Below are 14,741 nucleotides of genomic sequence, written 5' to 3'. Positions count from 1 at the left end.
TTAACATTTAATACATGGAGATGCACTGAAATTAAATCATGTCAGCAAGACTTTAGCTCACAAAAAGCAGGCATCATAGTAGCTCCATAGTTACATGCTGAGATTTGCAGTTGCAGCAAACAAATATTCTCTATTCAGTCTAAATTTTCCACACCTGCAATTTATATAGGCTTTCCAGGGCAAAATCTTTAATGCTCCACACACAAATTACAAATAAATGAGCCTGACCTTTACTATTTCACAGTTCCCATTTCTGCTACCTAATGAACCACCATAAGTACAGTGCTAGCACCTTCAGACAGTCCCCCTCACAGCAACTCACTGAATGTCTGGTTTCAAAGTAACAGGAAGAACTAATGTAAGTAGCTGGGATTCTCCTTTGCCTTCAGGTAGAATTATGAAATTGCAGACTGACTGGTGCGTCTGTTTACTGGGCCCTCACACAAAGGCACGATACCCAGAACCCACCTCTTATTTCAAGAAATCCCACCCCCTGTTGCAGTTGTTAACAACGCCTAGCCACGCACTGTATGCTATCGCACTGCCTCTCGCATGGTGTGTAGTAATATGACACCAAACTGGGAGGTGTGGTGGATACACCAGAAGGCTGTGCTGCCATTCAGCGTGACCTGGACAGGCTGGAAAGTTGGGCAGAGAGGAACCTGATGAGGTTCAACAAGGGCAAATGCAGGGTCCTGCACCTGGGGAGGAACAACCCCATGCATCAGTACAGGCTTGGGGGGGACCTGCTGGAGAGCAGCTGTGCGGAGATGGACCTGGGTGTCCTGGTGGACGACAGGTTAACCATGAGCCAGCAGTGTGCCCTGGCTGCCAAGAAGGCCAATGGGATCCTGGGGTGCATCAAGAGGAGTGTGGCCAGCAGAATGAGCGAGGTTCTCCTTCCCCTCTACACTGCCCTGGTGAGGCCCCATCTGGAGTACTGTGTCCAGTTCTGGGCTCCCCAGTTCAAGAAAGATGAAGAGCTACTGGAGAGAGTCCAGCGGAGGGCTACGAGGACGGTGAGGGGACTGGAACATCTCTCCTACGAGGAGAGGCTGAGGGAGCTGGGCTTGTTCAGCCTGAAGAAGAGAAGGCTGCGAGGGGACCTTATAAATGCTTACAAATATCTGAAGGGTGGGTGCCAGGAGGATGGGGCCACGCTTTTTTCAGTAGTGCCCAGCGACAGGACAAGGGGCAATGGGCACAAACTGAAGCACAGGAAGTTCTGTCTGAAGATGAGGAAGAATTTCTTCCCTCTGAGGGTGACACAGCACTGGAACAGGCTGCCCAGGGAGGTTGTGGAGTCTCCTTCTCTGGAGATATTCAAGACCTGCCTGGACAAGGTCCTCTACAACCTACTGTAGGTGACCCTGCTTCGGCAGGAGGGTTGGACTAGATGTCCCACAGAGGTCCCTTCCAATCCCTACCATTCTGTGATTCTGTGATTCTGTGTAAACTCTCTTGCTGTGCACTGGGCTGGCTGCAGGGGAAAAAAGCCCAAACAATATTCCTCCAGACACTTTTCCCAGACTACCAGACTGACAACACTTACCTACGCTGACCCATTTTTACCATTTATATCCTTTCACCTTTTATATTTCAGGGTTAATGCCACCTTGAATCTGACTGAAACATTCCTGTTCATTCCCTATGACTGGTATTTTAAAATGGGAACTTACAGGGTCTCCCCATCTTTTTTTCAGAATATATTTACTCTGATGAAAAATAAACTTTGTAATAGGACGTACATAAATACATGTCTCCAGTAGGCAGTCATTATCCATACACTCCCTCAAACTTTGGCACTGAGAGCTGGTTTTGGTGGGAACATGCCCTATTTCATCAGTGTGCAAATTGTAAGTTTCTCCCAAAAAGCTGTTGTTTTTAAGTTCTATTTTAAAAATACTATCATTTTGAATATTAACATTTCTCCCTCCATCTAAAAAAGCTATCCAGATGTTCCACAAATATCCTTATGATGTGGCTGTCAGTAAATTAGTGCTTTCTTTTAAATTCTTTTAGATTTTGAATGTTTATGGGATAATTGAGCCCTGTACCTCCTCCTAAAGGTTTTTAATGGATCTAGTTTTGTTTATGTACCTTTTTTGCAATAGGTACCATTTGAGACATCAATGCCATTAAATAGTGCACAGTAAATCAGTTAAACTAGATATGAAAGCATTCACCAACCCTGAAGTCAAATTAGAAGTTGACCTATCATTAAGCCCTATCCTTCCAATTCAAAACCAATTCAATGAAAGGTACCTTTAACTTTACATGGTAACAGAATCAAAATTTCTAAATACCTGACTTAGAAGGGGAAGCCTCGAGCTAAAGATATCCCGGAGATCTATGGTCTATAAGCACCAAATAAAAGTGACAACTCAGGCCACCAGCTACTGAAAAGACACATGATGTAGTACGTGTACATATACTACATGAAGCAAGGTAGCAGGCAAGACAGGGACTGGAAGACAGTTTTTCCTCCAAATTTTAAAACTTCAGGTAAGAGAATGATGGAGAATGATGACATTTACACTTCAGAATGAAATTTACAGCCTAAAATGATTTCATGCAAATACATCTACATGTACATGAGTAAGAAAGCACTGATCACAAACTTGTGTCCCAGAGACATGAAATACTTTCGAAAGGAGGGAAGGCAGAAATCAAACAGAGCTTTTATAGCTCCTTATAAACTCTGCACGTTATAAGCCAGTGTTTACAGGCTAAAATTTATGAACTAAACAAGAAACCTGGAAACACAAACATTTCAGGGGTTAATCTCCCATTAAAAAAACCAGCTTGATGCAAACTATGATGTCCCTGGCTTTTTCACATAATATACTACTTGGTTCCTTACAACTATGTATTTTCATGAAAATAATTTAAACCTTAATATCCTTCATATATGTTCCTTGGCTAGCATCTTGCAGCTGATACCACCTTCTTTTGGTGAAGGCAGACACAAACAGGGTAGTTACAGTATCCTATAATGTAACATCCTAATCTAAATGAAAATACTTACCACCACAAAACTATGTTTAATCTGAAAGAAACGCTCATATAACCTAGCACTATATTCTAACTACTTCCTTCAACACAAAAAGAGACAAAACAACAAAGTTTGGATCATAGTAAAATTACAAATAGAAGCAGTTAACCTTAAAAATAAGCAGAAACGCAGTTTTAAAAATGCTTTAATGAAAAATGGTTTATAAATGTTTCCTTATCAGAACCAACCTTGTTTATCTTCACAGACAATGCTTTCTTGTTTTGTTTGTCATACAAAATACTACCTGTGAGGAATAAGAAACAAAACTTTCATCTTAACTTTGGCATATTAGTTTTTAATTGTTTGTCAAAATCATTAATGCTATGAGAGGTTAATGAAAATGTATCTCAAGTGTATTTACAATGTTACATACAAACTGAATAAAATTAAAATGCATGCACCTTCATAATAGCTTTTTATATGTCAAGCAGTTTTCACCTCTTCAGGTATTTGCTTAGCTTCCCAAGTTATGAACACACTTACTGAACGATATCTACTAAACAAGCCTCTCAAAATGGCAGCCATAAAATACAGCTAAGTGCTTCTTGTGTCTGAACTCTCACCAGAAAACTTCCTGTGAATAAAAGCTAGCCATTAGCTGTGCACCAGCTGTCTGATGCAGAAAATGACTTTAAGCTGAAACCAAATCCATTTCACTTGTGACTGAAATTGAAGAGGCAGTCTTTCCAGTAAAGTAAGAACAGTAGTTTCACATACTGCTATTTTGTTCCCTTAAGTTCCACGTTTCTATTCCTTGGTACTTGGTTTTCACATGCAAATGTAAGAAATTAAAAAAAATATTAAATTGGTTTATCAAGAAAAGAAATTATAGAGTTCCTTAATAATAAAAAGCAGTAATTCTAGCAAATGGAGGCCAAATACCACTTACTGTATTTTTTCTTCAAAACTTTGCTTAATTTTGCTGTTAACGGCCCTCTGTCTGGACATACAGCTCTTCTGCAAGATTCACAAAAGTTATTACAAAAGTAATTTCTGGGCATATTTAAGCCAACAGTATACACACCCCCAAAAAATCAGCTCCTATTTTAAGGAATTTTTATTTCATGCACCTAAACCAAGTTCTGACAGCTATTAAAACCTGAACTTGCATCATGTATATCATCTTCCATATATTAAAAGTCACAGTGCTTCAAAAAGCTTACAGATGGGAAAAAAAAAGGAAAATCCACATACACAATAAAAGTTAATATCCTCTATTAACTGTAACCTGAATGCTTAATTTTGCTTCATTTCATGGCAACATGTGAAAGATGTTATAACCTGCTTTGAAGAATATCAAAGTCAAAAGTGATTCAGAATGGTGAGGTGCAAAGATTAATCTTATCTATGTTCTGGTAACAGCAAAAAAGGTGATTTACTTCCAGGTACCTTTTCTGCAGTAAAGTCTCCTTCAAATTCAATCTCATGATCTCCGTATGTATCATATATTCCATTAAACATTGCCTTTAAATTATCACTTTTTAGTGAAATTTGTCTGTGTAATCCTGAGCTTCCCCTTATACAATGCAGCAAATAATAAAGCTTCCCACATTAGGAATGGTATTTCCACAGTTCCCCCTCAAACTCACTAGAATAAAATAACTTCTTGACTAAAACTAGGTCCTACTATAAAAGACCACCACCAAAGTTTATAACACACAAGAAAGGGGATGTCTGTTTAGATAACGAAAGAAAAAGACTCATATTGTTAAAATATGATCTAGCCACAAAGTCTTAATTTAAATAGGAAATTTACCAGAACTGCCTGAAAAATGCAGCTTTCACAGAGCTCAATGCAGGAAACACGTTGCTTCTTACTTCTTGCTTGCTTTTGTAAGTATTCAAGTGGGAATTACATCAGTGACAGAAGTAAAGCTAAACCACCACTGATGGGAAATAGTTTATTTTAAAAGAAACTTATTTTTTAAAAAAATTCCAGGTGTATTTTTAAAACAGTTGAATTTATATTTTCAATAGTCCAATTAGAACACTTGAAATTAAGTGGATAACCAACCTCACAAAACTTCTCATCTTCACATGGCTATATTTTCCCTTATTGCATGCACAGTTCTCCTCTTCTTCCTTCCTCCTTAGTTGTTTTTTAACCTGAACCTGTATTGAAAATAAAGTCAATCCACTCTAGAATCTCAATACATGTGGGCTTCAAATACATTCAAAGACTCTTAAGGTCTACAGAGAAAATAAGCTCGAACAGAAGGACTCGAAACCGTTTCACATCATTATTTCTTTAATCTCACAGTTTGAAGATTTGAAACTTTTTTTCATTTGTTTTTCATGAAATGGAAGAAAACTCACTTCGATACGTATACTGGCCATGTCAGAGATGCATATCAATTCACAAGACCAAAAATCCCTGAATATTCAGACTGCCGTCTCCAGTACCTCAAAGCTCTGCACTATCTTCCATTGAAAATTTGGAAGCTAGGTTTTTTTAAACTAAGTTGGTTGATGTAAATACACGAGGTTCAGTTTGGGAAAATGCTGAACTACCACTCAATGTCAAGTGCTTCCTCCTAATTAAAATACACCCGCTTTTCCTCTAGAGTAAAATAACTTACGGATTTTATATAACATTGGGGTTTTTCCACATCTTCAAAATTCTAAGAAAGCAATACAATTTTTGGTACACACTATGAAGTTACTTCAATGGCTACATTGCAATTGTTCGCACCAGATATTTTGTACTTCCTCATTCCAGAATGCTGGCTTTATATGCAACTCCTTAAGCTATTAGCATTCTTGTTCCGAATACCACAAATTGAAAGCTGCTGATGTCCCAGTGGCAACCCTGCTAATACTGACCCCCACATCAGCATTTCTTGGTACGCATTCCATCTATCCCTGCTGCTCCAGGGGCTTTTTTTCAGAGCACAACCCTTGTTCTCTGCCCACCCGCTTATACTGCAGAACCTTTCAAACTGTATTTTGAAATAGTGTGCAAAATGAAAAGTTATCTTTTTTCAGCTGCTTCCTTGATTCTTTAGAAATAAAGAAGATACAATATGCTAGCACGGTTTCCTATGAGGAGGAAGTATCTGCGGCTCTCAGTATGGTGCCTTTGCAGTTGACTACCTGGGCCTTGAGAAGCACAAAAACTGGGTAGTGGGAGCCTGTTTTCTAAACATAGCAAAATGCAAACCCCACATCTTTGGAATTATTTATAACCATAATTTCACCACATAATTTCAAAACTGTACACAGAATTATCAGCAGCTTTCTACATACATTTTCAAGATCAACTATCAGAATCATTTTATTTTCCTACTTGATAAACTACTCTCCACAGAAGTACTATTCAGAAAAACAGAAAGCTCAAAAAAATTCAGAAATTTAGGTTGAACAAGGCTTAGCGTTAATTGACTCCTCTTGCCTTCGTGTGATTTTGTCTGTGAATTGGGGACTGTGAACACATAAAAGATTCACCTCAGCTTAAAAGCCCAGACTGCATGTTGATTGATATAGCAACTGCTTACAAAACCTAGTCAAAAAACACTTTGAGATCAATTACTATACTAATGTTCTTGGATATATCAGGAACACTCAAAGATACTATAAAGCAGCAACAGCAGCTTTGTGATTATTATTACTATAAAAACTGGCATTGAAAAAATAATTTTAAAAAATTCCTAGCTTCAAATACTTAACAGAAACATTAAAGCAGTAATTATTTTATTAGGAAAGCTTACCTAACAGAGATGTATGAATAAAAGGCTGCAGCATCACTGGGGTGTTCCTACAACTGAAATTCTTTCAGAAAATAAGTCTGGAACTTACCTTTATCTGCTCTTCCACTGCATCAAGCCTGCATACTGCTTGAAATGGTCTGCGATCAATAGGACACGAAGCCTGCGTCTGAAAAATTATTTTACTTATTACAAAATCTGTAATAAGTTAGGACAAATCTGTTTTCTCTATCATTTCTACATGTACATTTTATTCGCTATCACTGTAGCTTAAACAAAAAACCAACACAAAATCACTACTTGTTTACAATATGAATGTATTTGCACACATTATCCATACACTCAGTATTTTGTTTCGTATAATTAGATTTCTCCTAAGGGGAAAATCTAAAGGAAACAAGACTGCAATTCAGAAGCTGCATTCAAAAGAGGAAAAGCATTTTGCATCAAGTTCGCTACATTTTTTGAAATTTTTTAATCCCTGTTAGAGAATTGATTTTATACCCATATGCAAATGTCCTTTTCACTTCTTACTGATATTTTATGTCTTAATGTTCAACAGAAAGTGTGTTGGGTCATGTGGCCCCCCTAAACATAAAACTGGGAAGGCCAACAGCAAACGCGGGACGCCTCCCCTCATCCTGCACACCTATTTGACTATACTACATCTTTTTTTTGCAGTCAGCAGAGAGAACGTATTTCCCACATGTAAGACAGCTAAAGCTTTACAAATCACTTGCAAGAGAATGGAACTGAAGGTTACTTTACCCTACAGTTTAATGGAAATACAGATTTATTGTTCTTTCCCCAATCACCTAAATGTCCTCTTATTGAGGCTGCATTAGATCAGATAACACGCACACACACAGAGAAGACAATAAAATGTTATTAAGCATGGAACAGGGAAGCTTCAGCTGAAGTTCCACCCAACTGGATCACGTAGCAAATAAACTTTCAGAGAAATCCATATTAGATATTATTTTTTGCTTCTAGAGAATTGTTTATTCATTTTAATTCCATATAAGTGTTTGTGTGGGGGATTAGTGGGTTTTGTTTGTTTGTTTGGTTTGGTTTTTTGTCATCATCCTCACCCTCCTTCTTTCCAATGGCCTTCACGGGCTCACAGCCAGCCTCGAGCCCTAACTCATCCACTGAACCATCCCTAAGAGGCATGCAATTTCTGACCCTAAGACAACTATGAGGGTATTGCACTTTTTATTTATGCAAGCAAGATGCAGTATTAGAATTGCATAAGCAGCGACAAGAAACCTGCATATGAACTCTGCCCTGAAATTCAGTGGTCAACCTCCTTCTTGTCTTTTCACTGGGGCTTTGCATTTTCCAGTTCATTCTGATCTTTTCTCAGTTTCAAAGAGCGCTCTTTTTCACCTACACAGCCTCCAAACCTCAAGCATTCAGGCAGCTTCTGATTTCAACTGAAGTAGACAGAACAAAGTTAGACTGACTAAAAAAAAACACCAAACAAAACAAAAAAAAAGCCAGGGGTAGTTTCATGAACAAGTTGTTGAACAAGAATATAAGTTAAAGCCGTTAACTCTCCTTTTGATGATCTGGTACTTTGTCCTAACTAAAAACTTCCCTCTGTGGGGGGATACCATCGCTCCCTGCAGTGTCATGGCCTTGGTTAAGAAAAGCACATCAGGTAATTCAGCCAGTTCGCCAAGGACTCAGATCATGCAGACAGTTTTGTCCTGTAGTCAACGTAAAGCTAACCCACATTAACATAACAGTATATTGTTCATTTGGGATATCTGACAGTATGCAGTGTACTGTAACTGCTGAGTCAGCTGCAAACGTCAAGGTTAATACTTCGATTCTTAGACATACTACATTGTCAGAGACAGGTAGAAGGAAGTTCATTTTCTTAAGTCATTTTCAGTCTTATTTCAGTATTTAAATTAGCTGAAAAGGGAGTTTTTTCAAGAATACAATGTTTCTAACATTAAATTTACACATGAATATTAGATTATCTTCCCAAGTTTAAGTCACAGTAAGTTATGTTTATTCATTGCAATGAAGTACCATAGAATACTAAGTGAGATTAACAGCAATCCAAATGACAAGTGTTTTTGCTCCACTAGAAAAATGTTACTGTTACACATTCAGTTCTTCTGGACAAATATTTAACAATTACATACAGCTATACACAGGAGTAGAAAAAGAGGAAAATGTTCTGGAAGAATCCAAAGCTACCATTATGTTCAGGAACAGCAGATGCTCCTTTCACCCCTATTCATTTGCTTTTCACAGCCCCAGCATTATCTGACAGTTCTCAAGTGAAATTCTAACAAAAACAGGACAGCCCCATGCGCAGTCTCCTGCTCCCCAGCACAGTACAATTGCTGGGTAGCCCTGAGGTAAACTAGAGGTTATTTCATCTATATAACACTTTTGTCTAAACATGCATCAGCTCTTATGTGTCAGCAGACAAATAAGAAAATGCCTTTTAAATGGAAATGGAAGAAAAAAAAGTTTCCCCTGTCCCTTTTCCCAACAGCAAGACTGAATTTGTGCTGCTATAGAAAGGAATGAGGGTAAAAGTTGACTACATTTTTACAAGAAGCAATTATGAGGCATGGTGGCCTTTTACGCATCTCCATTTTTTTTGAGAATATGGTTCAGTAACCTAAGAAAGTATTGAGTCTTCTTTCATTGAAGGCAAGTTAGCAATTCCTCTCCTTCAGAGGCTTCTGTTCAGGTAGCATCGTAAGTAATAGTGAATGTACACTATCCTTTTGGGAGGCAAAAATTTAAAACAAGAAAAAAGTCACTGAGATGGAATGACTCCAAGCAGCAGCTATCACTTTTATTGTGCACAGGGAGGAGGAGCGTGGGACGCTTCACAATGGCAGAACCACCACAGCTTCATACAGTATCTTCCTTCAATACAACTGTTTAACAATCAGATCATGTAGTATTTAACGCAACCATCAAAATCACTAGAACCTCACAGATGGTATTTGTGAGTTGGTTTGCTTTTCTTCCCAACAGTGCTTTTCTTTGACAAACACAGAATAGTAGCTCAGCACACTTCAAACTATCTTCCGACTGTTATACTCTCCACACAAAACTACTCCTAGTTTTCATGTTAAAACTGGTAACTCTACAGTGATTCATTCTTTCACCTATCCTGTGATATCTGGAGAATTCTCTTCATAAAAATACATAAGTGTTCAGGAACCCTGAAAAACTATCCATGAGCATGTGTGTGTAAGTTCTCAAGTTTCCCAAAAACTCATTTCATAATATTTTATTTGGTTTTGATGACCCTCTAGAAAAATCTTGCTTTAGCTCCACAGGCATAATGTTCAATATTCTTGTAACGGCTACAGCACCACAAAACTGTGATTTCTAAGCTCAAGTAGTAAGTGTCCCTTATGTCAACTGTGTCACTTCAAACAGCATTTGAACAAAGTGAAGCAGAGAAAGGGCTGAAGCAGTGACTATATTCTAGCGGGGAATTTTCAGGAAGCTACACGAATAGCTGCAAGCTAACCCCAAAATGTATTTGGCTGATAAAATAACTCTGACAGACATCCCCATCTCATCAAGTTCCATGTTTTGAGGTTTCATAACAAGTAGTAACAAGATGTGAGTATAAAATTAAAGTCACTGCATTAAGTCCCTTCCCCTATAATGTGTTTTGCTGATCCAAAAAAGAAACATGGTCCTGCACTCTTCACTGCTTCTTTATTAGACAACTTGTTAAGCAATACAAATAACACCAAATTCTCATAACTAAATTCAGGCTTAAAGGTGAGGTTTAGATTGTAAAGAAACATCTCTGTATTTCACTCCACCTAGTAATAATAGTACACTAAAAAGCTCACCACAATTCCGCCTCCAACTTCAGTGAAAAGGGAGACGATGGCAACACATGTAATGAGAAATCCTTCTCCACACTTCGATGAAAGAAGGAAGACAGGAGGAAACACACTGTTCTCTAGAAAAATGGAGAAACTCAGGATGTTTGTTTTTTTCAGTCCGCTTAAGAAAGGCATTTGAAGTTTTTGTAGTTATGCTTTAGGAAAGCACTATTTCTGACAAGAGATGTTAAATTTTGGTTTTTTTTTTTTTTTTTAAATATTCATGGATAGTAAAGATACAAAGTGCATAAGAACAGAGATTCTAGTCTCAACAGTTAATCAACAAACTACCTAGTTATAATTCCAATCTTCTCTCTACCTACATCACACAGCTGGCTAATCCTTACTTTCCAATCCAAAATTGCCATACAGTGTTGACAAGTTCTGTTGGAATGGTGGTTGTCTTTAGGAACAGGTGAAATGATCCATTATTTGTAAGGATCTGTGAACTCTATGCTAAGAGAGATACTGTACGTGTCATTGTACTTCCTTTGACACCGTATTATCGGAAGAATTGAAGTCAAACTCAAAAAACTCACACAGACTTTTGCACTGTGCTTTAACAACATGAACATTCATACGTTGCTGCATGAATGTACTTGATAAATCACAGAATCACAAAATGGTTAAGGTTGGAAGGGACCTCTGGAGGTCATCTTGTCCAACCGCCCTGCTTTGGCAAGGAAATATGCCAAGAAGAACTATATACCGCAAAGACATACATGCAATTTAAAAAAGGTATCTAAAGTCTACATTTTGTGAAAGAATGATTAATACAGTTTCTGTGCAGCAGTTCTCCGATGCATTGTCTATATATGCATTACCTTGGATGCACTTGAACAAGGAGGTTTTTTATTATTGTTTTGATTTTTAGATTTAACGTTTCTTTGAACACAATGCATATTTGGTTCACGAATGTAATCTTAACCCTGCCCACAGTGCTCTGTACTGCAGATCTCTGTGGAGCTTGCTGCCACAGGAACTGATTCCGTCCTATATCCGTTAGGACAAATGAAAACCAGATCAGAAGGAATATAGGTTCAGAATTCCATTTACCATACAGGCAACTCTCCCTACCCTCAGAAGAATATACATGTGCAGTATAATCTACACGATCAATGAACCAAACCTCATACTAGGACAAAGGAAACTACTACTCTAAGAGCAGAACATCTGCTAGAAATGTAACACAAGACAGCTCTTCGTGCCAACTGCTTAGTTTTTTAAGTCAACCACTGATACTGCACAGGGTCTACCTCAATCTGCCCCAACGCTTTGGATAATTTACAGCTGAACGTACTCCGCTTTCAAATCCTCTAGATGAGGAAAAATGAATGAGGGAAACCAGGTGCAGAGAGAGATATAAGCACTCTGAAGAACAGACAGGAAGTTAAAAAACCTGCAGTAAAGCAGAATAAATATCCATATCCTCTAATTTAAGATTGTTTTCTTTAAAAAAAATACAAAAAAAAGTAGAGAGTGTTCCTCTAGTGCACGCGGGCAAGATACTATTGCTGCTAAAGCAGCTGCCTTAGCTGAGGTGGTTTGGGCTACTTCCTGTATCTGCTTGCCATGGATACTCAGCTAACCTCCCTTCACATTAGCTTTACTTAAATGCTTTCAGAACTGATTATTATAAGCTAAAACATATGTGCTTACCAACTGAAATAAAAAACACAAACGTAGCAGAAAGAAGTTTAAAAATATAGTTTTGACCCAACTACTTTTAATCTACTCATGGTATTACAGACAAGAGAAACACATAATGTAATTACTTCCCTTGGTGTAACACAACAATACTGATGGTGTTTGAAGACTCTAGATAGGCGGGTTTTTGTGGTTTTTCTATTGGTTCACCCCCCACCCCTCCCCTTTTCTACACACAGAACAATACCCAACACTCCCTCTTTGTTATGTGGGCAGAACAGTGTTATCACGTACATGTTCTTACACTGAAAGCAACCCTTCACTTACATTATCCTTCAGCACTCCCATTGAAGGGTGTGTCCAATAACCTCAGCTCCGGATTTAGCATCTTTTACTTTTTATGATCTCCCAACATAGCCTCACTGAAATAACAAAGTCTCAAGCTTGAAAGTCTCCATTAGTAAATTATTCAGTTTACAGAAGCAGTTGACAGCTGTCACTGTATTATGTTAATCTTTGCATGCCCACTAAAAACAGTCCCCAGCAGTTTGCCTGCCTGGTGCTGCCAAGCAATGCTTGGGAGAGCTCTGGTTAGCATGACCAAAGGCACACAAGACAACAGTCTCACAGTATAGCAGAGTTTAAAGAGTGTAGAACAATTTAACTTTTTTTTTTTTTAAATGTCCCTTAATCCAAAGACTAGTTTTTTAGTGAGGATTCTGATCTGCCTCTCATTTTTCTTTTACAAGTTGGACACCTTTCCTTAAAGGGAAAGAAAATACAGCACCAACTCAACTGTAATGCTACCTAATTCTGAAACTAAATGCTCAGATTTAGCCATCAGGATATAATATATTAGATGTTCTATGGCAAATTTCCTATACCTTTGTAGCCCTTCATGGAACAAACCAGAACATACTCGCTTAAAAGTGATTTTTATATATTGCTTTTAAGTGCACATATACCTATTTATATTATCTCTCTCCGTCTCTTCTTAAAAAGCAAGATCTTCAAAGTGTTACGGCTGCTCCTTGCACACAGAAAACCTGCCGGTACAGGACACTTCACTGCAGTTGCAATGCTGAAAAACTCCCACAGATAGAAGAGGGAGCAGAATGGTAAACAAACTCTTACTGTTTGCCTAAGCTACCTTGGTTCTAATTAGAATCTACACAGTTATATGTAAAAGTCATAAACTCTCAGAAGAACAATGATTCTGTAGAATTTGAAAACAACAGTTTAAAGAAGTAGTAGCTCCTGTTGTATTTTGAAGCCCATCTGCAACACAGAAAGTTAGAGGAAATACCCAACTTGAACACAGACTGCTGGCAAAGCCTGTAAGTGTACGTGGTGTAACTGTAGACACACGAAAGAGCACTTCACGGAATGTGAACATGTGTTTTTTGTGTGTGTGTTTTTTTTTTTTTAAAGATTTTTCTCAATAATCTTACTCTTAATTTTATTATTCTCCAGTGCTTAAACAGAAAAATAGTGTTTATAAAACCTATTTATTTCTACCCAATAAAAATACTTAATCGCTGAACAGAATCTGGTAGCGTATTTTTTAAAGAGCAGATAATTTTTGTATCTTCATTCTTCAGAGTGACTTAAAATGGCTACTTGTCAATTATCTAGTTTTCATTAGTTATGATCAACCAAGAACTCGCAGAGAAAGCTAAACCTTATGCAACACTTCTCAAAAAGAACAAAACCATTTACTTACTAAATATCAATAGTCAACACAAACCCCACAGGGCATCAGCATGCTTCACATGGCCACATGCTTATAATACGTCTCCATCATTCCAAGCTATAAAACTTCATCTGCTTCACACAGCTGAAGCCTCTGAACATCCTGTCAGCCAGTTTTCACCACTTTTTTTTTTTCTTCCTTTACTTTTAATTAAAGCTACTAGAATAGGAAATGGAGTTTCATGAACTCAACAGGTCCAACTGCCCAGTACCCTCAGAAAAGGCAGGTTGGCTGGTTTTACCCATCAGATGTCATTAATGGAAAGAAGCAGTAGAAGCCTTACGTAGCTTTAAAAACAACCCCCCACCATTTTTACGGCATTCCATCTACATCACCTGTAAACTCTTAAGAGCAGCAGTTGCTTTTATTCTATTTGGATAGTACTTTCTGCCAAAAAAAACCTGACATGGCAAAAAAAATGTTGTATCACTCACCTCTAAAACAAGAAAATTTCCCTTCCTCATTGGGTTTAAAAGCATCTGTTAAGACAATGTGACCAAACTCAAATCCAGCAGCAAGCCCTCCACCCACTGTACTGCTTCCCTGTGCATGTCACTATTCATTACCTTTCAACAACCAGCTAAGGAAGCCAGGATAAAATTGTGGATGAGAATTTCCTTCTCCCTTATTTATAAGAGTACTGCAATTAATCATTTGCAGAGCAGAAAATCTGGCAACAGGAGACTTAGTACACT

General features: G+C 37.9%; 1 protein-coding gene across 5 annotated transcripts in view; it reads right to left on the bottom strand.

Moving 5' to 3' along the window:
• The window catches only part of SCAF11 (SR-related CTD associated factor 11), a 50,081-nt gene that overhangs the window by 16,265 nt on the left and 19,075 nt on the right, over positions 1-14,741 (bottom strand). For all 5 annotated transcript variants that reach the window (XM_075427993.1, XM_075427992.1, XM_075427991.1 and 2 more), the window contains 4 exons: positions 6,851-6,928; positions 5,070-5,167; positions 3,945-4,012; positions 3,244-3,299 (listed from right to left, as the gene is read on the bottom strand). In XM_075427993.1, the coding sequence (XP_075284108.1) occupies positions 3,244-3,299; positions 3,945-4,012; positions 5,070-5,167; positions 6,851-6,928 (300 nt within the window). The remainder of the gene's footprint in view (positions 1-3,243; positions 3,300-3,944; positions 4,013-5,069; positions 5,168-6,850; positions 6,929-14,741) is intronic.

This window comes from Opisthocomus hoazin, chromosome 8, assembly GCF_030867145.1.
Source record: "Opisthocomus hoazin isolate bOpiHoa1 chromosome 8, bOpiHoa1.hap1, whole genome shotgun sequence".
NCBI classification, from domain to species: domain Eukaryota; kingdom Metazoa; phylum Chordata; class Aves; order Opisthocomiformes; family Opisthocomidae; genus Opisthocomus; species Opisthocomus hoazin.
The sequence above is the reverse complement of the archived record's forward strand: the minus strand, read 5'-3'. Positions and strand labels throughout refer to the sequence as shown.